The 27839-nt window shown below is 35.8% G+C and overlaps 1 protein-coding gene across 18 annotated transcripts in view; it reads right to left on the minus strand.

Annotated features, from left to right (window-relative positions):
• CCDC171 (coiled-coil domain containing 171) overlaps positions 1-27839 on the minus strand; it is a 445777-nt gene that overhangs the window by 176347 nt on the left and 241591 nt on the right. For all 18 annotated transcript variants that reach the window (XM_054501330.2, XM_054501326.2, XM_054501331.2 and 15 more), the window contains 3 exons: positions 18172-18398; positions 17187-17369; positions 10350-10535 (listed from right to left, as the gene is read on the minus strand). In XM_054501330.2, coding sequence (XP_054357305.1) covers positions 10350-10535; positions 17187-17369; positions 18172-18398 — 596 coding nt within the window. The remainder of the gene's footprint in view (positions 1-10349; positions 10536-17186; positions 17370-18171; positions 18399-27839) is intronic.

A 27839-nucleotide genomic window follows, 5' to 3' on the forward strand; every position in this document is an offset into this window, starting at 1 on the left:
CTCCAGAACCTTGAGAAATAGATTTCTACTGTTATTTAATTACTCCATCTGTGCTATTCTGTCATAGCAACACAAAATGCACTAAGACACCACTCTCTGTGTTTGGAGTGGGAAGAGAAGTCCTATCATGTTAGCAAAATCCTGACTTCAAGAAAGTGATGACAGTAGGAGAAACATACATTACAAGACAATTCCAATTAAGACTACAGATCTAAAAGTCCCAAGTGAAAAATTAAGAAATTGGGTGCAGCAATATATTTTTAAAAAATCATCACGACTACATTAGGTTTACTTCAGGAATACAAGGCTGGTTTAACATTAGAATACTAAAATACAACCCAAGGGTCAGCAAACTTCTGATAGGAAATATTTTAGGCTTTGTGTACCACATGCCATCTGTATCACATGTTGTTCTTTGGTTTTATTTTTTATAATCCCTTAAAACTCTAAAAACCACTCTTAGCTCACAGGCTGTATAAACACAAACCATAGTTTGCTATTACCTGATATAATTCAACATGCCAACAGAATAAGTGGGAAAACTCATATGATTACCTAAATAGATGCATAAACTGTATTTCATAATATCCAACATCCATTCATGATTTTTCTTTTTTTGGGAGGGGGGGGTGCGGGGACAGAATCTCACTCTGTCACCCAGCTGGAGTGCAATGGCACCATCTTGGCTCACTGCAACCTCTGCCTCCCGGGTTCAAATGATTCTCCTGCCTCAGCCTCCCAAGTAGCTGGGATTGCAGGTGCCCACCAACATGCCTGGCTAATTTTTGTATTTTTAGTAGAGACGGGGTTTCATCATGTTGACCACGCTGGTTTTGAACTCCTGACCTCAGGTGATCTGCCCACCTAAGCCTCCAAAAGTGCTGGGATTACAGGTGTGGGCCACCATGCCCAGCCCATGATTTTTAAATTATGCATAATGCAGGCAGATAACTTCCCTAACCCAACAAGGATTATCAACTAAAAACCTGTATCAAACTTCCTTCTTAATGGAGAAATCTTAGAAAGATTTTCTTTAAGACTGGAAACAAGATAAGGATGCCTACCACCTCCACCTCCACCCAACACGTATCCTAGCCAGTACAGTAAAGCAGGAGAAAAAAAAACCTAAAGGAATAAGGTTTGAAAACAAAAAACAAAACTATCATTATAGAATAAATATTACTGTCTATGCCCTAGAGAGTATAGATAAAATATTAGAAATGACAAGAGAGTTCAGCAATGTGGCTGCATATAAGATTAATATATCTGTCACATCTATAATCCCAGCACTTTGGGAGGCCAAGGCAGGCAGATCACGAGGTGAGGAGATCGAGACCATCCTAGCCAATATGGTGAAACACTGTCTCTACTAAAAATACAAAACTTAGCCAGGTGTTGTGGTGTGTGCCTGTAGTCCAAGCTACTTGGGAGGCTGAGGAAGAAGAATCACTTGAATCTGGAAAGTAGAGCTTGCAGTGAGCTGAGATCCAGCCACTGCAATCCAGCCTGGGAAGAAAGTGGGACTCTGTCTCAAAAAAAAAAAAAAAAAATTGGAATAAGTGTGATGTGGTGCTGAGAAGAATGTATATTCTGTTGATTTTGGGTGGAGAGTTCTGTAGAGGTCTATTAGGTCCGCTTGGTGCAGAGCTGAGTTCAATTCCTGGATATCCTTTTTAACTTTCTGTCTCATTGATCTAACGCTGACAGTGGGGTGTTAAAGTCTCCCATTATTATTGTGTGGGAGTCTAAGTCTCTTTGTAGGTCTCTAAGGACTTGCTTTATGAATCTGGGTGCTCCTGTATTGGGTGCATATATATTTAGGATAGTTAGTTCTTCTTGTTGAATTGATCCCTTTACCATTATGTAATGCCCTTCTTTGTCTCTTTTGATCCTTGTTGGTTTAAAGTCTGTTTTATCAGAGACTAGGATTGCAAGCCCTGTCTTTTTTTGTTTTCCATTTGCTTGGTAGATCTTCCTCCATCCCTTTATTTTGAGCCTATGTGTGTCTCTGCACATGAGGTAGGTCTCCTGAATATAGCACACTGATGGGTCTTGACTCTTTCTCCAGTTGGCCAGTCTGAGTCTTTTAACTGGAGCATTTAGCCCATTTACATTTAAGGTTAATATTGTTATGTGTGAATTTGATCCTGTCATTATGATGTTAGCTGGTTATTTTGCTCGTTAGTTGATGCAGTTTCTTCCTAGCCTTGATGGGCTTTACAATTTGGCATGTTTTTGCAGTGGCTGGTACTGGTTGTTCCTTTACATGTTTAGTGCTTCCTTCAGGAGCTCTTTTAGGGCAGGCCTGGTGGTGACAAAATCTTTCAGCATTCCCTTGTCTGTAAAGGATTTTATTTCTCCTTCACTTATGAAGCTTAGTTTGGCTGGATAAGAAATTCTGGGTTGAAAATTCTTTTCTTTAAGAATGTTGAACATTGGCCCCCACTCTCTTCTGGCTTGTAGAGTTTCTGCCGAGAGATCTGCTGTTAGTCTGATGGGCTTCCCTTTGTGGGTAACCTGACCTTTCTCTCTGGCTGCCCTTAACATTTTTTCCTTCATTTCAACTTTCGTGAATCTGACAATTATGTGTCTTCGAGTTGCTCTTCTCAAGGAATATCTTTGTGGTGTTCTCTGTATTTCCTGAATTTGAATGTTGGCCTGCCTTGCTAGGTTGGGGAAGTTCTCCTGGATAATATCCTGAAGAGTGTTTTCCAACTCGGTTCCATTCTCCCCGTCACTTTCAGGTACACCAAACAGACGTAGATCTGGTCTTTTCATATAGTCCCATATTTCTTGGAGGCTTTGTTCATTTCTTTTTACTCTGTTTTCTCTAAACTTCTCTTCTCACTTCATTTCATTCATTTGATCTTCAATCACTGATACCCTTTCTTCCAGTTGATCAAATCAGCTACTGAAGCTTGTGCATTCGTCACATAGTTCTCGTGCCGTGGTTTTCAGCTCCATTCGGTCATTTAAGGACTTCTCTGCATTGGTTATTCTAGTTAGCCATTCGTCCAATCTTTTTTCAAGGTTTTTAGCTTATTTGCGATGGGTTCCAACCTCCTCCTTTAGCTCGGAGAAGTTTGATCATCTGAATCCTTCTTCTCTCAACTTGTCAAAGTCATTCTCCGTCCAGCTTTGTTCCATTGCTGGTGAGGAGCTGTATTCTTTTGGAGGGGGAGAGGTGCTCTGATTTTTAGAATTTTCAGCTTTTCTGCTCTGTTTTTTCCCTATCTTTGTGGTTTTATCTACCTTTGGTCTTTGATGATGGTGATGTACAGATGAGGTTTTGGTGTGGGTGTCCTTTTTGTTTGTTAGTTTTCCTTCTAACAGTCAGGACCCTCAGCTGCAGGTCTGTTGGAGTTTGCTGAAGGTCCACTCCAGACCCTGTTTGCCTAGGTATCAGCAGCGGAGTTCCCTTTGAAAACTGGCACAAGACAGGGATGCCCTCTCTCACCACTCCTATTGAACATAGTGTTGGAAGTTCTGGCCAGGGCAATCAGGCAGGAGAAAGAAATAAAGGATATTCAATTAGGAAAAGAGATAGTCAAATTGTCACTGTTTGCAGATGACATGATTGTATATCTAGAAAACCCCATCGTCCCAGCCCCAAATCTCCTTAAGCTGATAAGCAACTTCAGCAAAGTCTCAGGATACAAAATCAATGTGCAAAAATCACAAGCATTCTTATACACCAATAACAGACAAACAGAGAGCCAAATCATGAGTGAACTTCTTTCACAATTGCTTCAAAGAGAATAAAATACCTAGGAATACAACTTACAAGGGACATGAAGGACCTCTTCAAGGAGAACTACAAACCACTGCTTAAGGAAATAAAAGAGGACACAAACAAATGGAAGAACATTCCATGCTCATGGGTAGGAAGAATCAATATCGTGAAAATGGCCATACTGCCCAAGGTAATTTATACATTCAATGCCATCCACATCAAGCTACCAATGACTTTCTTCACAGAATTGGAAAAAACTACTTTAAAGTTCATATGGAACCAAAAAAGAGCCCACATTGCCAAGTCAATCCTAAGCCAAAAGAACAAAGCTGGAGGCATCACACTACCTGACTTCAAACTATAATACAAGGCTACAGTAACCAAAACAGCATGGTACTGGTACCAAAACAGAGATATAGACCAATGGAAGAGAACAGAGCCCTCAGAAATAATACCACACATCTACAACCATCTGATCTTTGACAAACCTGACAAAAACAAGAAATGGAGAAAGGATTCCCTGTTTAATAAATGGTGCTGGGAAAACTGGCTAGCCATATGTAGAAAGCTGAAACTGGATCCCTTCCTTACACCTTATAAAAAATTAATTCAAGATGGATTAAAGACTTAAATGATAGACCTAAACCCATAAAAACCCTAGAAGAAAACCTAGGTAATACCATTCAGGACACAGGCATGGGGAAGGACTTCACGTCTAAAACACCAAAGGCAATGGCAACAAAAGCCAAAATTGACAAATGGGATCTAATTAAACTAAAAAGCTTCTGCACAGCAAAAGAAACTACCATCAGAGTGAACAGGCAACCTACAGAATGGGAGAAAATTTTTGCAATCTACTCATCTGACAAAGGGCTAATATCCAGAATCTACAAAGAACTCAAACAAATTTACAAGAAAAAAACAAACAACCCCATCAAAAAGTGGGCAAAGGATTTGAACAGACACTTCTCAAAAGAAGACATTTATGCAGCCAACAGACACATGAAAAAATGCTCATCATCACTGGCCATTAGAGAAATGCAAATCAAAACCACAATGAGATACCATTTCACACCAGTTAGAATGGCGATCATTAAAAAGTCAGGAAACAACAGGTGCTGAAGACGATGTGGAGAAACAGGAACACTTTTACACTGCTGGTGGGATTGTAAACTAGTTCAACCATTGTGGAAGACAGTGCGGCGATTCCTCAAGGATCTAGAACTAGAAATACCATTCGACCCAGCCATCCCATTACTGGGTATATACCCAAAGGATTATAAATCATGCTGCTATAAACACACATGCACACGTATGTTTACTGCGGCACTATTCACAATAACAAAGACTTGGAACCAACCCAAATGTCCATCAAGATAGACTGGATTAAAAAAATGTGGCACATATACACCATGGAATACTATGCAGCCATAAAAAGGATGAGTTCATGTCCTTTATAGGGACATGGATGAAGCTGGAAACCATCATTCTCAGCAAACTATTGCAGGGACAAAAAACCAAACACCGCATGTTCTCATTCATAGGTGGGAACTGAACAATGAGAACACTTGGACACAGGAAGGGGAACATCACACACCGGGGCCTGTCATAGGGTGGGGGGAGGGGGGAGGAATAGCATTAGGAGATATACCTAATGTAAATGACGAGTTAATGAGTGCAGCACATCAACATGGCACATGAATACATATGTAACAACCCTGCACGTTGTGCACATGTACCCTAGAACTTAGAGTATAATTTAAAAAAGATTAATATATCTATCTATTCATGTGTCAGTTACTTCGTTGATCTTACTCTTTGTGGGCTTCTGAAGGAACTAGATTAGGCAAGCCTTTTTCCAGATAAGACTTTTGCCTTAGCTTTTGCCTAGAACAATGGAATACTATTGATTATCCCTTTCAGGTTATTAAGCAATTTCTTAATGTGGGAGCTTTAGGTTCAAGCTCCTATCTGCTGGTGGAACCCAAAGCTTAATCTCCTATTTCCAGGATTAATATTGGTATAGGTTGAGCATCCCTTATGTAAAATGCTCAGGACCAGAAGTATTTCAGATTTTGAATATTTTTGCATTTTGGAATGTTTGTATTATTTATATACTTACTGGTTGAGCATCCCAAATCTGATAATCTGAAATCCAAAATGCTCCAATGAGCATTTACTTTGAGTGTCATGTCAGTGCTCAAAAAGTTTGATTTTAGAGCATTTTGGATTTTGGATTTTCAAATTAGTGATGCTCAACCTGTATCTGCCTCCAGGACAAACTTAGCATCTACTCATGGTGTTAACTTTGATTTCCACATACTGACGTTTGACAATATTGTCATTTGTTTTATTTTTGTCCTTGGAGATTTCCTTTATGTCATAATGCGCTGCATTTATTGCAGGGAATGTCTAATCCAAGATTTAGCTGTATTAAAACAAAAGGCCATTCTGAGAATCCAGTCTAAATTATTATTTATAAAAACTATTACATATAAAGGAATGATTTAGGCTGGGCACAGTGGCTCACACCTGTAATCCCAGCACTTTGGGAGGCCAAGACAAGGGGATCGCTTGAACTCAGGAGTTTGAGACCAGGACTGGGCAACATAGGCAGTTTCCATCTCTACAAAAGAAATGTTTTTAATTAGCTGGGTGTGGCGGCATGTGCCTGTAGACTCAGCTTCTTGATAGGGTGAGGCAGGAGAATTACTTAAGCCTAGGAGGTCGTGGCCTGGGCAACAGAGTGAGGCCCTGTCTTTAACAAAAAAAAAGATATGATTTAAAACAAAATTCCCAAAATGTTAAGTGGTTGCTTTCAGATTATAAATCATAGATAACTTGTTTTTTCTTCTGTATCCATATCTTCTACTCATGATCTTATTTTGTTTTTAAAAAGAAGAAACAATACACTTTGTTTTTTAAAAGAAGTTATGCACAGGACATATTTTTAAAAAAACTATTTTTTAAAGCATTACTGAAAACACAACAGAATATTTAACAAGTATACACTTGCTTTTCAAATAGAATCTTAATTCATTCTCATAAACATCCTGTAACTTAAGTATCATTATCCTTATTTCTGCAGAAGAGGAAACTGAGGCTCAGAAGGTTAAGTAATTTGCCCAAGCAACAGAGCTGGGATTTGAATTCAGGAATACTGGTTCCAAGGCCAGTGCTTTTTCCATTGAACCATGTTGCCTCCCACAAGAGAGCATTTTCACATTACCACCTGCTAGTTCTAATTAAGAGATAGTAATTAAACAATTCTCCACTCCTGACAACAATATTTAAGCTACTGGCAATTTAAAAAAATTAACATGAACAGCTCTTTATCTGCTTAAAGATATTATACCTAAACACAAACTATAACAGAGAAAAAGACTTCAATATGACAAAGATGCTTTTCCAAAGCACAGTTCATTACATTATCTATTAATAGGACATGAAGCATAAAAATGTTAATGACCAATATGCTTATAAAAATTTTCAACTCCACTAATAATAAAAGAAATACAAATTAAAGTAACAAGGACATATCTACCAAATTGTCAAAAATGTTTTAAATAGTAATAGCCAAGTAGGGCCAAAGTTGCAATTCTCATATATCTTAGGAGAGAATGTAATCAGTAGAAACTTGCTGTAGGCCAACTGATAATATGTTCATTTTTTAATGTATGTGGTTTCTGACCTAGTAATTCCTCATCTAGGAATTCATCCTGATGAAATAATCGCAGATATGTGCGTAACATTTAGATACCAGGTTGTTCATCTTGATAATTACTTATAATAGCAAAAGGAGATGGAGAAGCAGAAGAGAAAAAAAGGAAGAAGAGGAGGGAAAGGAGTGAGAGAAGGAAGAGGAGGTGGAGGAGAAGGAGGAGGAAGAAGCTGGGATAAATCTAAGTCTATAGTATTAAATTAGGTTAATAAATTATGTACAGTACATTGAAGTGATTAACAGAAGCTGCGAGTGGGGATGGGCAAATGTTAATCAAAGGGTACAAAGTTTCAGCTAGACAGAAAGAATAAATTTTGGTGATCTATTGTACAGCAAGGTGAGTACAGTTAATAATAATGTATATTTCAAAATGGTAAAAAAAAAAAAAGTGGATTATCACCACAAAGAAATGATAAGTATGTGAAAAGATGAATGTTAGCCTGATTTGATCATTCCACAATGCATACATGTAGCAAAACATCAAAATACACCCTAAATGTATGCAATTATTTGTCAGTTAAAAAGAAAAATATATATATACATCCAAAAGAATTCAACCAGCCAGGAAATGATGATACTGTCACGCGTGTCCATATAGAAGACCACCTAAACAGGCTTTGTGTAAGCAACAAGGCTGTTTATCCACTTGGGTGCAAGTGGTCTGAGTCCGAAAAGAGAATCAGCGAAGGGAGATAGGAGAGGGGCAGCTTTGCAGGACTCGGGTAGGCAGTGGAAAGTTACAGTTGAAGGTGGTTATCTGTTGTCAGCAGGGGAGGGGTCAAAAGGTGCATGGTGGGGAGATCACGAAATCCATTGTCGTGGAGAAGAATGTCATAAGGTTGATTGATCAGTTAGGGTAGGGCAGGAACAAGTCATAATGGTGGAATGTCGTAAGGTGGGTTATCAGTTAAGGCAGGAACTGGCTGTTTCACTTCTTTTGTGGTTTTTCGGCTGCTCCAGACTTCTTGGCTCCTACAGGCCATCTGGACATATATGTGCAGGTCACAGATGTTACAATGGCTGAGCTTCAGCTCAGAGGCCTGACAGATACCACTATACTTATTAGCATAGAAAGAATCCTTGACATGGTGTTTGAAGAAAGTAAGTAAAAACAATATATATAATAGTATGATTGTATTTTTATTAACCTATATTCAGTTATATTTCTATATTTTTAAAACATAAAGTCTGGAATATATATATCAAAATGTTGATGGTAGATATATCAGGTGATATGATTTGAGATTATTTTAATTTTTCTTCATCTATATTTTCTTATTTTTCCGCAATGAATATTTATTACATGCGTAAAAAAGTGAAAAAAATTCACAGTCATATCGGTTGGTAAGCAAGAATGCTCACAATCTATTACTAAGTAATACAAGTAAGTTTCAAAACAGTATATAAGTACATTCTCATTTATGTAAGAAAAATAATATGCATTAGGTTGAGCCATTTGAAATTGCTGGCATTTGTCTAGTTTTCACTTATAAAAACAGCAATTTCAAATGGTTCAATTTAATACATATATTTGGAAAAATATACTCTAAAATACTAATACCATCCTGGTCATTTTTTCCTCTTCGTAAAGGACATCTATATTTTCCTCTTTAAATTCACGTGTATTTTCCTGCTTTAGATTTCAAAATTTTCTAATTTTCCTGAAAACTAAATCCCAGTTTCAACATTTACAGGATACCCTGGGCAAGTTTACTGAAGTCTCTAAATTTAAACAAAAAAAAATCAAAATGATAATAATAGTACCTACCTCACAGAGGTAGCTTAAAATGAGTAATTCATGTAGAGACAGTAACACAGAGCCTGGCAAATGTACGCTGTCGATCAGTGGAACATATGATGTGGTGGTTAGGAAGACGGATGTGAAATCTGACTCCCTAGATATATTACTTACTAAGAAATGTGTAAGTTATGTCACCTCTCTGTATCTGTTTTCTCATTTATAAAACAGGAATAATCCCATACAGTTTGTGTGAGGAGTACCTAAGTGTTTTATAATCCAATACAGTTTGTGTGAGGAGTACATCAGTGTTTTAAAGTAGTTAGCATAGTGCCTGGTAAAACAGGAAGTTAACAATAAATTTTGGCTATTTTATCATTGATCATAATAGTATTATTAAGCTATCAGAATAAATAGATATTATTTGTATAAGTTAATACCAACTCTGAGTTGATTAATTGTATTAAGTATGATATCCTATATAGAGGCGATATCATTTTTGTTTCCCTGGATTTAGTTCCATTCCAACGTATATAATCTCACTAGTGAAAAATCCACAAGTTTTATAATCAAAAACTAGAATTCTATTATACTTTGTAGGGAACATTTAAACCCATTAATGAAATTTTCTCAGTGACAACTTTTAAATGATAGCTTCTCTTTTTCCTTTGAAATACCTTTACCACAAATATATGACAGAGAGAACAACTCTTTCTAACTAAACCTCCCTTCTCCCCAAATATGTACTTATATAAGAATCAGACCCAGACCAAAACCTTCCAGAATCCAAAAGATGTGTGAAGTTTCCAAAGTCCATTGGGTACAAAACAAGAAAAGGAAAATTCTAAAGAGAGGAAGAAATAAGGAAGATAAAAGAAACAAAAATTTATTGTTAATTTTATTGTTAATAATAATTGTTATTACTGGAAAAGATCTTCACTTTGTTTTCAACTAGCAAGTAAAGCCTACTTTCATCTTCTCGAAACATGTGAATGCAGGCTTATAACTGAGGTCTCAGAAACATGTTTCATTCTATCCTCATAGAATAAAATTCTACATCTTGGGATCTATTCCTATTCAGGAGATATCATAATTCCCTCTAAGATCCACACATAGATAAAATATCCCTTTATGCAAATATCCCTTTATTCTGTTACCTTAACAGCTTCTCCAAGAGTTTGGTTTTTGTCAGCTTCCTCACTGGAGTGCAATTCAAGTCTATAATTCAATTCCTGTAGTTGTTGTGCCTGTTCATTCAACAGCATTTGTGCCTGCTGTTCCCGAAGCAGAGCATTATTTAGTTCTTCACATGCACTTTCAAACTTCTCATGGGTGATCAATTTCTGTAAAAAGCGGGAGGGGGGAGAATCAGCTACAAAGCTAACTGCATTGTTGTATCATTTCATCTTCAAAAGTAAAGGAATATAATACAAACATTTCTAGGCACTTGATACATTAAAAAAATACAATTAGCTTTTCTTAATTGCATAAGTCAAGATAAAAATACTACTGTGATTTTTAAAGCACTACAGCCACACTTAGTTATTTTCAGTCAAATAAAATCTTAGAAAACTCATTTTAAATTCCATATAAATCCATGATGCTCAGTTTAAATTTTCATACATGAGCACTTTTTATAAAGATTATGACTGTGGGAATTAAAACCTTTAACAAATTCCTTGGCTTTTAAGTGATCACCTAGAAGTCTGTGTTCAGTGTGTTATTATTCAGGTCTCCCCGGTCAAATGTCTTCTCCTAGGCAGGTCTTACATGACTACACCTCTCCAACTCCCACTCACTCTATTATACCATCTTGTTTTATTTTCTTCACAGCCATTGTCATTATCTAAATTCACCTCACTTTTTTTATTGCCTGTCCACACCCTGCCACCAACCACACATATAAAGGTGTAGCATCCCCAAAGCAGGGACTTCATTTAGCTTTTCATCCAACATAGAGAAGAGTGCCTGGCACTCAGTGAGTGTTCAATATTTGTTGAATGAAATAATATTCATATATAAACATCTGCCAACAAAATCTACACCATAATACACAACATGGTTTTTACAATATCATGACTGCTTTGGAGGGCACAGTACTCTGCTCTGGAATAACTAATGACAGTTCTAGACAGGGATGGAGAATCCAAGGCAAGACAAGCTTGTATTATCTCCTGCTCAAAACATTTAAACAAATGAAACCTAGATACAACAAACAACAGAGACATCGTGAAGTATAAAAAAGAGGAAGGTTTCACAAAAGGTAGATAACTTGAGAAATATATATGGAAAACTCAAAGGAATGATTCAGGCCACTTAAATACACAAGTTACACATGTATCTATTTAAAAATTTTAACTTTCCCACTGTAAAAAAGGATGTGAGGTGGATTAATATCATTCGCCACAAATATAAAGCAGGTTGATTTGAAATTTCAAAAAATCTGGGAGGAAAAACAGGAAAAAAATCCTTCTGATTCTAAGTATCTAGTAACTATTGTAACTGAATATAGGCTTTGTCTTTTATTTTTCTGACAAGTAAGACAAAAATAGAAATGTGCATAGTCACAGTTTCCTCGTGGGCCAACAGCAAGCATGCAATTCATATAAAGAGAAAGACTTTTGCTGAAACTAAGTTTTAGGATAAATCAATTACATAGGTCCTTCTATATCATAATACATAAGCACTCAGTTTTATTTTGGCACCAGGTACCCTGCCTGCCACTTCCATGAAGCAACTGTCTTTTAAAACTCATTTCTCTTTTTAAGGGTGCATTCCTCAAAAATTTAAGAGTGCATTTCTCAACAATGAAGAAATTTTAAAAGCCAATAGTGTAGCATAAAAACAGATGTCTAATGACTTACCCATGTTAATATAAATTAATGAGAATGATCACAAGGCACACAGGAAAGTTGCCTCATTTTCAGAGAGTCACCCAGTAAAAGGTATATCTAATATGTCACTGATACTTGTATAGTGCTGGGATTATACAGAACACTCAACTTTTTAGTCGCTGTTTAACAGCTGCCGAACTCTCCACATTGTGCTATTACAACCAAACCCTCAGCTTTCAAAACATCAAATCTGACAGTCTCCTCTCAGCACTCCAGTTCTATTTCTTTTTTTTTTTTTTTCTTTTATTATTATTATTATTATACTTTAGGTTTTATGGTACATGTGCACAATGTGCAGGTAAGTTACATATGTATACATGTGCCATGCTGGTGCGCTGCACCCACCAACTCGTCATCTAGCATTAGGTATATCTCCCAGTGCTATCCCTCCCCCCTCCCCCCACCCCACAACAGTCCCCAGAGTGTGATGTTCCCCTTCCCGTGTCCATGTGTTCTCATTGTTTAATTCCCACCTATGAGTGAGAATATGCGGTGTTTGGTTTTTTGTTCTTGCGATAGTTTACTGAGAATGATGATTTCCAATTTCATCCATGTCCCTACAAAGGACGTGAACTCATCATTTTTTATGGCTGCATAGTATTCCATGGTGTATATGTGCCACATTTTCTTAATCCAGTCTATCATTGTTGGACATCTGGGTTGGTTCCAAGTCTTTGCTATTGTGAATAATGCGGCAATAAACATACGTGTGCATGTGTCTTTATAGCAGCATGATTTATAGTCCTTTGGGTATATACCCAGTAATGGGATGGCTGGGTCGAATGGAATTTCTAGTTCTAGATCCCTGAGGAATCGCCACACTGACTTCCACAAGGGTTGAACTAGTTTACAGTCCCACCAACAGTGTAAAAGTGTTCCTATTTCTCCACATCCTCTCCAGCACCTGTTGTTTCCTGACTTTTTAATGATTGCCATTCTAACTGGTGTGAGATGGTATCTCATTGTGGTTTTGATTTGCATTTCTCTGATGGCCAGTGATGGTGAGCATTTTTTCATGTGTTTTTTGGCTGCATAAATGTCTTCTTTTGAGAAGTGTCTGTTCATGTCCTTCGCCCACTTTTTGATGGGGTTGTTTGTTTTTTTCTTGTAAATTTGTTGGAGTTCATTGTAGATTCTGGATATTAGCCCTTTGTCAGATGAGTAAATGGTGCTGGGAAAACTGGCTAGCCATATGTAGAAAGCTGAAACTGGATCCCTTCCTTACACCTTATACAAAAATCAATTCAAGATGGATTAAAGACTTAAATGTTAGACCTAAAACCATAAAAACCCTAGAAGAAAACCTAGGCATTACCATTCAGGACATAGGCATGGGCAAGGACTTCATGTCTAAAACACCAAAAGCAATGGCAACAAAAGCCAAAATTGACAAATGGGATCTAATTAAACTAAAGAGCTTCTGCACAGCAAAAGAAACTACCATCAGAGTGAACAGGCAACCTACAGAATGGGAGAAAATTTTCCAGTTCTATTTCTATTTATTAACATCCCCCTATGCGCTGGGTCTCGTGAACATATATTTTTGTACCTCTTCTATCTTTAATGTGTTGTTTTAAATTACCACTCCTTGCCATGAGACCATTCTGTCCTTTTCAATCTACTTGACCATCAAGTGAATAAAGATCTTTCCATCAACATCCCCACCATTTTGCAGGACTTCCTTGTCTTAACAGAACGTGTGTTCCCTTCACAATCCTCCAAAATTTCCCCTTTACCTAAAAACTCAGGTAATTTTAGCCTCTCTTGTCCATCCATCCCTCCCAGAGACTGGCTCGATTCTGTTTATTCCTCTGTAAAGTAAATAAAATCAAGCAAGTATATCAATGCAGAATAAGAAAGAGATGGTGTGTGAAAGCAAGTGTAAGGAGCTAATAAACAAAGATCACGAGACTGGGGAAGTTAGCTGTTAAAGAACGACTGTCAGTAGATGGACACAGTATTCCAAAACCATTAAAGTACTAAATAGCTTTTGGTGAGCAGGATGTTTCCCTTCATAATTTTAGACCAACTATAAAGAAGCTATTTTATTCTCTCCAATACACTTTTTCTGAAATGAGTGAGAGACAAATGGTTGCAGGCACTCTCTCCAATTTTCTTAGAGGAAAATAGCATCTTTTCTTCATCTATTATGTTTTTAATATAACAACCCTTTATTAACACACCTAGGTATCAACATTAACCACTGTAATGAAGTGGATAAAAGCATGAGATTTAGAGCCACATGAACCAAGTTCAAAGTCTGTCATTTCCATTAATAACTATATGACTCCAGGCAAGTTACTTAGTTTCTATCTGCTCCAAAATCCCCATCTGTAAATTAGAAATAATAATAGCATGTGAGCTAATTATAAGGACCAAATGAGTCAACGCCTGTAACGTGCTTAGGGTCAGTGTCTGATACATGGTCAACATGATCACTAAATGTTAGAAATCGTCACGTACTTCATAACTTATAATTATAGGACAATATCTAAAAATCAAGTACTGGCCAGGTGTGGTGGCTCACATCTGTAATCCCAGCGTTTTGGCAGGCTGAGGTAGGCAGATAACCTGAGGTCAGGAGTTTGAGATCAGCCTGGCCAACATGGTGAAACCCTGTCTCTACTAAAAATACAAAAAATTAGCTGAGCGTGGTGGTGGGTGCCTGTAACGCCAACTCCTGCTGAGGCAGGAGAATTCCTTGAACCTGGGAGGCGGAGGCTGTGGTGAGCTGAGATTGCACCTCTGCACTCCAGCCTGGGTGACAGAGAGAGACTCCATCTCAAAAAATAAGGTAAAATAAAGTAAAAATTAAGTACCTCTTCCCTCAATTATTATCCTATTTTTATTTCTACACTTCAGAGGAAGCAATTCACACTAAGCACTTCCTCAAACATACTCTTAATTACTGCAAGCCAGTTATTCAAAGCCCTTACAAGAGGATTCTGTCACCTTCCACTAACCTTCCCTCAAACTCTAATCTTCTCTCTAGATTCTGGAAATTAAGTCCTGACTACTTCTAAACTAATCAAAGATGCAAACTTGTTTTCTTAATACTTAACTATGGACTAGGAAATCAAATTGTGTAGAATATTTAGAATTCTTCGTATATATTCCAGGGAGCAACATATGTAAGGAATTTTCCAATTTTTACAAAAGCCATTATTATCTAAATCTAAATACAGTTGACTATACTCTAAATCTCAAAAATTGCATAAATGACTGTCTGTGTCCATTGTGGTAGACTATCTCAATATCCCAAATTCAACTATTTCTATGATACAGAAGCAAATCAAACAGAAGGAGAGACATTCTTTCAAAGAATTCGTTTTTAAAAGTATAAACATCTCTTTATTATTTAAGTAAAATGGCAAAAAATGGAAAAAAATCACATATCTAAGAAAAGGGAAATACTCAAATTTTGATACATTCATATGACACACTAGTATTCATTTAACTAAAATGAAATTAATAATTAAATGACAGAGGAAAATGATTACAGTACTTTAAGTGCATACATGTATACATATATTTATATAAGTCAGGATGCAAACTGTACATACAAAATTATTCCAAACTACAACTGTGCATAAAGGCATGCACAGGCACATATATACACAAGAAATGTGGAGAACAAAATGCATCCACATTTCAACAGTGATTGGTTCTGGGTGGTAAGATTAAAATGATTTTAACTTTCCTCATTTTTAAAATAAATATAATTTTTTTTTTGTAGAGATGGGGTCTCACTATGTTGCCCAGGTTGGTCTTGAATTCCTGGCCTCTAGTAACCTTCCTACCTTGGCTTCCCAAAGCACTGAGATTATGGGCATGAGCCACCATACCCAGTCTAAACTTTCTTCTTAATACTTTCTTCTATTTTTACTTACGGTTGTCATGTATAACTTTTATAATTAGAAAAAAAAAGTTGAAGCAGCTCAACTCTTAAATATTCCTTCTCTGAGCAAAAAACTAAGAGAAGGAAAAATTATGGTGTCTTTAGACATTTACTGAAAAGAAACCTATGGCTTAAGAGTAATTCATGATTACTTGACCTGCCTAATTCATAGGAACTCTTTGCCCTTTGAAGGTGTATCTACTTGAAATAATAATTAACACTAGCACAATTACATTATCATAGGATTAATAACTAAACTACTACACCTGCTGCTGCCTCTGTTACTGCAAATGTTAAAACTGTAAATTCCAAATTAATCAAAAGATAAAAGCACATTTAAACTGAAGTTATAGTAGCTGTTTTAAGTTGTATAGTCTTGAAGTTTCAGGGTAATCTTTTAACTCTATGTTCTCATATCCACATTAAAAACAGCAATGTTAATAACTATCCCAACTGCAAACAGAATATGTGGATGTCTGCATTATATTGTGCTTCACACAGTTAGACATTTTGTTCTTGATCTAATGGTATTTGGCATACGGCCTTGCTCTTTCAGCTATTTTCTGCTTTTTAAAATAATACATATAAGTCATTGATGGACGTTAGATAAATTGAACATTTCTTTGGAAAAGCAATTTGAGTTCATACGAAATAATCTAATTTACTCAAAATATTCAATATAAGAAGGGAAGAGGCCAGGTGCAGTAGCTCACACCTATAATCCCAGCACTTTGGGAGGCTGAGGTGGGCAGATCAGCTGAGGTCAGGAGTTCGAGAACACCCCGGCCAACATGGAGAAATTCCATCTCTACTAAAAATACAAAAATTAGCCAGGCATGGTGGCAGCCACCTGTAATCCCAGCTGCTTGGGAGGCTGAGGCAGGAGAATCACTTGAACCCGGGAGGCACAGGTTGCAGTGAGCTGAGATTGCACCACTGCACTCCAGCCTGGGCAACAGAGTGAGACTCCATCTCAAAAAAAAAGAAGAGAGGAAATCTCTCTCCCCACTCCCCTGCCTGCCACCAACATCAGCAATTAGAGGCATTTTACACGGGAAGTTTTCTGAAGAAAAAGAAATGTTATTAATAGGGTTTTGAATTATTTGAAAAACCAAACATAACAAAAGTTAAGGAAAAAAGGATATAGAGATAAATAAATATATATCACCAAAGCAACAGTTTCTTAAATGATATATACTTACAGACTGCTTAAATTCATTTAATTGCATTTGCAGACCCTGGGCTTTGTCAAGCTCCTTTTTCATTTCATTCACACTTCGTTTGAATTCTGTGACCTCTAAGCGTAGTGAGCGGCGCTCCACTTCTGCAGCATGCAGTCTTTGTGTAAATCCAAATATTTGCTTCTGCAACGATGCTGTGCTTTTCTGTTGTTAAACAAGAGCAATTTTATAAACAGTAACTACAGATTTACTAACAATAGCAATAACCATTTTACTAAATTAAATGTAACTTAGATTATCCAAAAACCAGTGCTAGCTATTACAGAAACATAGAGGTGAAAACTTTATTTTTTATGTGACTAATAATTTGGTTTATGAAAAAAACATCTGGAGAAAAGAAATAACCTAGATAGCTAAAAATGAAATTGACAGCTGTTTAGGTCTCATACAATTCTGTTGCAGCGCATTTATAGAGAACATTAAATTTATAGCACTAATGTCATGCCTTTTTTTTTTTTTTTTTTTGAGACAGTCTCACTCTGTAGGCCAGGCTGGAGTAGAGTGGCACAATCTCGTCTCACTACAACCTCCACCTCCCAAGTTCAAGCGATTCTCGTGCCTCAACCTCCTGAGTAGCTGGGATTAGAGGCATGAGGCAGCCACCACCACCCCCGGCTCATTTTTGTATTTTTGGTAGAGGCGGGGTTTCACCATGTTGGCCAGGCTGTTCTTGAACTCCTGACCTCAGGTGATCCACCTGCCTTGGCCTCCCAAAGTACTGGGATTACAGGCATCAGCCACCACGCCTGGCCAGTGATTTTTGCATTTTGATATTTTGGACACTTATTTGGAAGTACTTTTATTTACTGTATTAAAATTTTACATGAACTATAAAGAAAATCCAGATAGATTCATGTACAACTAATAATTTAAACTACAAATTAGGCTAATTCAAAATTAAACCTACAGGTTCTTAGGTTACTAATAAATGAAAGTGTATACATACCATAATGGGCACATGGCCACGCAAACCATATTTCAGGGCCAGTGTGTTTACTTTATGAAGTCCATGGGCCAGCCTTTGAACCAGGGAATCTTTTTCTACATATGTAATACTCCTGCTACTGTGCAGAGGTATACATTCCATTACCAGACTAATTTTATCCATGAGTTTTGCAAAAGAATTCTTGGCTGCACCTATGAGTAAATGTCCACAAATTCTGGAATTTGGATCTTCAAAGAAAAAGAAAAAAAGGCACAAAAATGTGAATTGTCTCTTGTTCATTTCACAACACTGCTAATCACATAAGGAAAATATTTTTTAATTATATAATTCCCATTCACCTGCAGTAATTCATTCAAAAAGTTCCTTCTCACATTATTTTCACTATGAAAAAAAGGAATTCAGAGAATAGCTCACCTACTAAAGAATATATCAAAAAAAATCTGCATGTATTTACAGTACGCCATTCACATGGAATAGCATGACACTAAAAATTCATCACTCTTTTCTTTGTTTTAAAACCTCACATAAATCCATTTTCTATTTACAACTACCAAAGCTTGTTACCTTCATGATATACTATTTATATTCTCAGACCAGAAAATATAATTTGCCTTATTCCGAGGCAATTAAAATTTTACAACTACAATTACTTATTTCCCCACAGGATTTTGGTAATCATCCTTCTCATATAATGGACTTAAGGTCCCAGCATATCCAACATGGCCTGCTTACTGCTAGATTCATCAGGTCTGTAATTAATAATTGTGTTTAATGTTGATAAATAAAATTGTCAGTGCTCTTTCTACTAATTGGTATTCCAGATAATGGTTAATAGGTTTATTTATGCCTTAATAAAGCCATGTAATTTAGTTTTCCCTCTGCTAGGTAGGTCTTAATCTGTCATTACTTGTCTTATGATACTATCCATGTAAAATGACAAGCACAGAAAGATTATTCAAATTCATAGTATAACATTCTACATTTTTAAGAGCCTCTGCTGTTGGTGTTAATTTAAATCTTGTCTTTACATCATAAGCACAAAAAGCAAATTTAGCTAGTCTTACCAAATTAAAAATGTGTTATCCTTATAAGAATACATATAATTCAACACTGAAGAGCAACATTGACTGAGACGGTAATCAACCAATGGTTTTCTATGGCATAAAGTACTGTCTCATGGAGACATTGTTATAAAATTTGAGCTTCATTCTACTTATTTTATTCCTCAATGTTTAAAGGACAGACAAATTTTAAAATCTATGTAGCAGTCGGAATTTGAAAATGATCTTGCTTAGGAGTTATACATAAATTGGAAATAAAGTGAATAAAAGCATAATATCCTCCAGGTAAAATTTATTTCTATCAGTTATTGATGCATCAACTTCTAGGAATATAAATATACGATAATATAAGTTTAATTCTATATGCCACTCATTATAAACATACTCTGTGACAGTTCCATGGAAAAAAGACAAAGTATAATGAAAATACACAGTCCTTTTGTTAACAATCATATTCCTTAAATAAATAATGGATGAAAAAGAATTAAGTAGCTTTATATGGCAATCAACATATAATACAGAACGCTGAGTTAAAGGAATTTACTAAAGTACTATATGAATTAAATAGGCCACTGCTGAATGAAAGAACAGTAAAATTTATTTTGTCTATAATATTCAATTTAATACACCATTTCAATACCTAATATATATATGTATTCCCTGTTTCTCCAACTACCTTGCAATTATTTAGCTGTGTCTTTTTTCATCTTAATGAACTCTTTTTATCTTCACTGTGCCAGCCCAGCATACATGGGTATTTTTTACATGTTTGTTAAATTATATTTCTTTTTATTTCCATAGCTACTGCAACAATGCTGAACACAAGAATACCAAGAGAAATTAATGTTAACTCTTATGATATGTCAAAGGTTCTTGTTTTTAAATAAACAATATAAAAGTTCATTATTTTAGGAAATTTCAGGATACAAAAAAATTTTTCACAGATAAAGAGCCTTTAAAAGCACAAATTAATTGTAATTAAATTTTAATAAATAGGCCGGTCACAGTGGCTCACGCCTGTAATCCCAGCACTTTGGGAAGCTGAGGCGGGCAGATCACGAGGTCAGGAGATCAAGACCATCCTGGCTAAAACGGTGAAACCCCGTCTCTACTAAAAATACAAAAAATTAGCCGGGCATGGTGGCACGTGCCTGTAATCCTAGCTACTCAGGAGGCTGAGGCAGGAGAATCGCTTGAACTCGGGAGGGCAACAGAGCGAGACTGTCTTAAAAAAGGAATAAATAAATAAACAAACAAATAAGGTTTTTTACTTTGTCACAGAAATGTTTGTGTAGACACTGACTGATCTGAAGGGTGATACTAAATGACAATATAATTCTGCAATGCATTCTTCTAAATTTTTAAGAAGTGAAAGTCATATGCTCTAAGTTCCTAACTGCTGACTCTCAATGAATTACAGTAAGAGCACTAAATAATGTATGCTATAATAAGAAGTGTTTTTATAATACAGGTCACATTATACAGTACAGAGGGCAATTTTTTTTTTATTTCAATAGGTTTTGGAGGAACAGGTGGTGTTTGGTTACATGAATAAATATTTTAGTGGTGATTTCCGAAATTCTGCTGCACCCATCACCCAAGCAGTGTACACTGTACCCAATATGTCGTCTTTTATCCCTCGTCACCCCTCACCCTTTCCCCTGAGTCCCCAAAGTACAATGTGTCATTCTTATGCCTTTGCATCCTCATAGCTTAGCTCCCACACATGAGTGAGAACATACCATGTTTGGTTTTCCATTCCTGAGTTACTTCACTTAGAATAATGGTCTCCAATTCAATACAGGTTGCTACAAACGCCACTATTTCGTTCCTTTTTGTGGCTGAGTAGTATTCCATGGTATATAGATACCAATTTTCTTTATCCACTTGTTGATTGATGGGCATCTGAGCTGGTTCCACACTTTTGCAATTGCAAATTGTGCTGCTATCAACATGCGTGTGCAAGTATCTTTTTTGTATAACGACATCTTTTCCTCTGAGTAGATACCTAGTATTGAGATTGCTGGATCAAACTGTAGATTTACTTTTAGTTCTTTAATGAATCTCCACACTGTTTTCCATAGTGGTTGTACTAGTTTACATTCCCATAAACAGTGTAAAGTGTTCCCTTTTCACTGCATCCATGCCAACATCTATTATTTTTTATTTTTTTTATTATGGCCATTCTTGCAGGAGTGAGGCGGTATGGCATCATGGTTTTGATTTACATTTCCCGATCTTAGCGATGTTGAGCACTTTTCCATGTGCTTATTGGCTATTTGTATATCTTTTGAGAATTGTCTATTCATGTCCTTAGCCTACTTTCTGATGACTTTTTTCTTTTTTTTTTTTTTTTAGACAGCATCTTGCTCTGTCACCCAGGCTAGAGTACAATGATGAGATTTCGGCTCACTGCAACCTATGCCACCCGGGTTCAAGTGATTCTCTCACTTCAGCCTCCCAAGTAGCTGGGGTTACAGGTGCCCACCACCACACCCAGCTAATTTTTATATTTTTAGTAGAGACAGGGTTTCACCACGTTGACTAGACTGGTCTTGAAATCCTGACCTCAAGTGATCCACCCACCTCAGCCTCCCAAAGTGCTGGGATTACAGGCATGAGCCACCACACCTGGCCTAATCAGATTGTTTTGTTCTTGCTGACTTGTTTGAGTTCTTTGTAGATTCTGGATATTAGTCCTTTGTCAGATGTAGAGATTGTGAAGATTTTTCCCCCACTCTGTGGGTTGTCTATTAACTCTGCTGCTTATTTCTTTGACTGTGCAGAAGCTTTTTAGTTTAATTATGCCCCCTCTATTTATCTTTGTTTTTGTTGCATTTCTTTTGGGTCAGAGTGCAATTAATTCTATATTAAATAAATGAAAAAAACAAAAAAAAATCCTCTAGTGATACAGTTGTAAAATTATTTATATAATAATACAGAAATAAGAGGAAAAAAATAAAGTCACTGAAGTTCCTCATGTGTACTTGTCTAGACTGTTGTAAATGTTTGGCTTGCTACATTTAACAAATTCTTATGTTAAATACATTAGTTAATCACTTTCTTCCTATTTAATAAAATGTGTCTTTAATGAAAGCAGCGAACCCTATATTCTGAAATTACTTTTTCCAATAGAAGGGGAAAAAATGTACATCTAGGGCTAAAATCTTCAAAACAAATTCATAAAGAATTGTTTCGACCTGTAGTTCTAAATCTGTGGGCTGCAGATCTTGATGAGGTGGGGAAGGAAGGACATTGCAAAGTTATTGCAAGAGTTCCACTACTTTTAGCTGCAGTACTGCAGTAACCATTGTGCATTTTGATCTTTATTTAGCCCTAACAAAATATATGCGTGAATAATAATGATATTGTGAGTAATAAAATTAAAAGTCCCTTGAAAACATTACATAAATCAACTGCTACTCAAAATACATCTATTATGTGGAAGAGAGAGCAATCTACAACATTTTTTCTTATTAAAATGAAGTCCTCATACTCAAAGATTGAGAAATATTCCTTTAACCAAAAAAGGTAATAATTAGTAATGTTTAAAATAATGTTAGTAATGAGTATAATAGTAGCAAAAATAATTAATAATATTGTAATAATGAGTAATGTTAATAATAATGTTAATAATATTAATAATGAGTATTGTTAACTAAATTTAATTCCACCTCAGTTCTACACACTTGGTAACATTTTGTCAACCCTGACATCTCCATTTCCCTTGCCATATTCCCATTTCTTGTTCTTAGTATTTCTCCAATTTATTCCATTTTCTCTGTAGTCATGGCCATATCTAAGACACAGTCTTCTCTAGTCTTCCCCTTCTTCAATCCATTCTCCACATAGTAGATAGAATAACTCGTAACGCACAACTAGGATCTCATCACACTGCCTGCTTTTATGCCTCAATGACTTTCTTCTAATCTAAGAATGGATTTTAAACTCCTTAAAACATGGCTCAAAAGTCCTACACATCTGGTCCCTACTACTTTCAGAGGAACATCTTTCACTATTTATATGCAACTTTCTTTATATGCAACTCCTTTTAAGTGACCCCAGTATATCACAATCTTAAAGCATTCCCTCTGAGTAAAAATTATGCTTGTGTTCCAAACTGCTAATAATTTGAGAAACGTGAATGTGGACATCATTTTTCAAACTTGGGAGGCAAACATTATAGTAAGATGTTTGCTTCAAAGCAATGTTTTATCTAAAAATCACTGGGCAAAACAGCCCAGAAAACTACAAAAAAAAAAAGTAGTAAGCGAATTTGTCTTATTGTAAAACACACAGATATACACTCATGAAAAACGCAGTATGATACTGGTACTAGAAGAGAGGTGGAAACTAATGGAGTAAACTGGAAATACAGGAAATAGATCGATCCACGAACTTAAACAATAATTTAACGTGTTATAAATGGCATATCTTAATCAGGGAAAAGATGGATTACAGAATTTAAAAATACTGGTGTAGGCCAGGCATGGTGAATTATGCCTGTAATCCCTGCACTTTGGGAGGCCAAGGCTGGCAGATCACTTGAGGCCAGGAGTTGGACACCAGCCTGGCCAACACAGAGAAACCCCGTCACTACTAAAAATACAAAAAATTAGCTGAATGTGGTGGCACGTGCCTGTAATCCCAGCTACTCGGGAGGCTGAGGCACAATAATCACTTGAACCCGGGAGGCAGAGGTTGCAGTGAACTGAGACTGGCCACAGCACTCTAGCCTGGGCAAGAGAGAGACTCTGCCCCCCCGCCCCCCGAAAAAAGCTACCTGGTCATCTGGCTGCAAAAATAGTTTAATCATTTATTCACTATTTACAGGAAAAATAATTCCAGATAAACTCAAGATTTAATGTATCTAAAGTATTCTACTAAAATATGAGCAATACTACCTTGAGGTAAGACTAGCCTTTCTCAGTAAGTTACCATAACAAAAAACAGAAATAAATGATTAATAATTTTTAAACTACATTAAAATATCACAAGCAAAATTAAAACACAAGCTGCAAAATTATTTGCACTATGATAGTGTTAATATACATGATACACAAGGAGTTTTTATAATTCCATAAGACACACACACCCCCAAATATGATCACAGTATGATCATTTGTAGAATATGAATGGGCTTATAACAAATGAAAAGATGTGCAACCTAACTACCAATCAAAGAATACAAATAAGTAATAATATAATGTCTTTTGCCTTTTACATTGATAAAGGTCAAAGAGATTATCAAAATTTTGCATGCCAAAGGTATTATGAGAAAACCAGAATGGTCAACACTGTTCAAGAAAGAACAATGTAAAGAATACTGATAGTACTTTCTAAATGTAAAATATACAATCCCCTTTCTTATTAATTTAGCCCAAGAAATAACTGCACAAGTATAAAATGATTTTATAAACAAGCATATTAACTATAGTATGGCTGATTACAATATTGCTTAAAATGGCGAAAAAAATAAGAAAAAATAAATACCCATCAAAAGAAAATTTGCTGAGTAAATTACAGTAGATATATACAGTGCAACTAGTATGTAACTAAATACAATTAATGATATAGATTTATTTTATTGATATTAAAAGATATTCATTATCCATTGAGTGGGGGTAAAAATAATTACAATGAAGCATGATTATATGATTCCCTCATGTAAAACTGTGTGTGTCTGATTATATTTGTACACATGTATGGGATACTGGTAGAGATCATCAAAATGTTAAGAATGGTTGGAGGTGACCCTTTGAGTGATTTTTACTTTCTGTGCAGGTTTCTGTATTGTGTGAAGGTTTTACGCTGGGCATAAGCATTTTCACAGAAATAACAAAACTATTTTTAAAAGCACCATGCACTACCTTACTCATTCATTCATTAAACAGCTAGCTATAGAATAGCTCATATGTATAAGGGAACTGTGTTGGACAATGGAGAGAGGGGACGTGTAACACTGATTAAGAATCAATAATTCCCATTTATATTGTATTATTTATTATTATACAAATGCCCCCAAATAAGAATATCCAGAAACATATTCTGATTTAGACAAATGATACTTCTGTTATCATTTTAGACAAATGATTCATTTGTACTGCAGACACCTTTGGCAGTCTGGTGGAACCTATGGCTCCCCTTCTCAGAATAATCATTTTAAATCCATAAATCAAGAGATGTGGGATTACAAAGGAAACTAATTTTTCTGTAATACAGTTTTCAAAATATTTTAAGTTTGATTATTAATCCATTAAGTACAAGACAGTACATTTAAAATATAGATAAAGATAGTTTTTTAGAAGACATAACATAGTGAAAGTTTTTGCATAAACCAAATAAGAACATTGAACTTTTTGGGCGGTCTTCAACAAGGCATCACACGTCATGTTGGACATCAAGTTTTTTTTATATATTTAAAAGTGATAAAAGTCCTGATTCACAAATATAGTATTTACTGCTACAAATATAATTAAAGCTTCGATAGTTCATTTTACAACATAGTGGAGGGCTTCTCACAAAAAATACCAGAATTCTCCAAGGCTTTTAAATCCAAAATCTAGTGTGGTAAGTTTTTTGTCCTAAAGTCAATGAGTTCATCTTTGGCTAGGTCAACATATTCAATGCAATTTGTATTGGAAAGGAAAGAACTATGAATCCATGGTTCAAATTTTATGCTATTTAGATAGAAGTAACTTCAGTAACTCTTTTTAAAGAGTTCTGAAGTCTTTCCAAGGGCTTAAGGCTGCTATTTCAAAGAAAATAACAGAGAATTTTGTATTTAGAGAATACTGAAAAGCCACATAAACAAAGAGTACACAGAACCTCACTTTGATGGATGAACAACTAAATGCAGAGTTGTCCTTTCACTTGGCCAGCTGCACTGCACCAGCATCCGTTGGTACGGGGGAGACTATGATTACTTGCCATGTAAGTGATGACTCTCATGATTACTGATTAGTTAAGATGAGCATAAACTACATGTGAGATAGCTGCAGTAACTGTATTACAATATAAAAATATCTGTTAGTACCAAAGTCACTATATTTGTATTAGTACCAAAGTCACTATGCTGCTAATATTATCATGGTCTATCGTTAACATTCATAATTGAAGGAACTGTCAAAATTCTGTTAGCAGATAGTGAAACAAGATGTAATTTTTTTCTCATTCAAGCCCACAGACCCCAGCTCTCCTGAATTCTTGCCGGCTCAAGTTCCCCCGGCTCTCCTGAATTCTACCCATGGACCCTTTTGAGAAGAGGTCTATGAACCCCTGGTTAAGAGATCCCTTATCTAAGGAATATACTACCCAATCATAAATCTATATTCTTGACCCTCTCTCTCTGTCAGCTTAAATTAACAAGAAAGCTACATACCTGGACTACTTCAGTCAGAGAATGACAATATAATATTATGCTCTCAGTTTTACTGACAAGAAAAAACTTCTGCATCTTCTATGAAATTGCATTTAAAGACAGAAACTGCAATGTTATTCAATATTTCTAATATGATAATCCATGTAACAAATTCCTTTTAAAGTTTAGTGACAGGAAAAGTTACTTCTCATATGTTTGGAGACATAAGAGAGCATCTCACTTCTGAAGAATAATAAGCAGTTCCATTTGCTTAAATTGCAGGTTTATTATGGACAGCACTGGGAGGTGAGACTGTACAAATAGATGAGAATCTGGTCATGAAGGGTGTTGTTTATCTAGCTAAAGTGTTAATTCATGCAATAAGAAACAAGGAACAATATTGCTGCTGATACTGAGGACAAAGATATGTGACAGATCAAGCACTGCTTACATGCATTAACCGATTTAACCATCATTATAACCCCATGAAATGATATCATTATTATAACAATTTAAAATAATAAGTGAGGGGGAAAGAATAATTAAAATAATGTATCTATAGAATGACCCCATTACACTGAAATATCCAAAAAACAACTTGATATAAATACTAATTAAATACTAATATTCTCTAATAAGGAGATTACATGAGGTTTAAATTTACTTCCTTATATACTTTTATATGTTTTATAATATTCTACAAGATACTGATGCTACTTCTTTATTATTTCAATAACCCTCATCCAAATGATCACTTTGCTAAATGAAGGAATGCTGGGAGACAGGGAGAAAGGGTGGGTCAGTCTAAGAGTGGAATCATGGATACCCACTAGCAGGTTAGTAACACATGTAAAAAATGAGCTAAGACCACAGCAATGGGGCTGGGATAAAAAAAAAAAATAACCCAATAAGAAATGTAGAATATGGAGAATAAGAGTAAGAATAAAAGTATGTTACAGTGACTGCCAGGTTTCTATTTTAGATACTATTTGGCAGATGGTCATGTCAATTACAAAGACAGTTTTCAGAAGGAAGTTTTGGGCCTAAGAAAATGGGTAAAAATTTGAATATGCTGAATTTTAGGGGTTTTTTTTAGGAAACTCATAGGAAGCTAAGTATACAAGCTTTCAGTTCAGGAATGAGGTCTAGGTTACACATAATATTTGGGAGCCATCAGCACATAGATGGTAAATAAAGCCCTGGCTATACATGGGACTGCTCGGGACAACAAGGAATAAAAACATAGC

This window comes from Pongo pygmaeus, chromosome 13, assembly GCF_028885625.2.
Source record: "Pongo pygmaeus isolate AG05252 chromosome 13, NHGRI_mPonPyg2-v2.0_pri, whole genome shotgun sequence".
Lineage (NCBI taxonomy): Eukaryota > Metazoa > Chordata > Mammalia > Primates > Hominidae > Pongo > Pongo pygmaeus.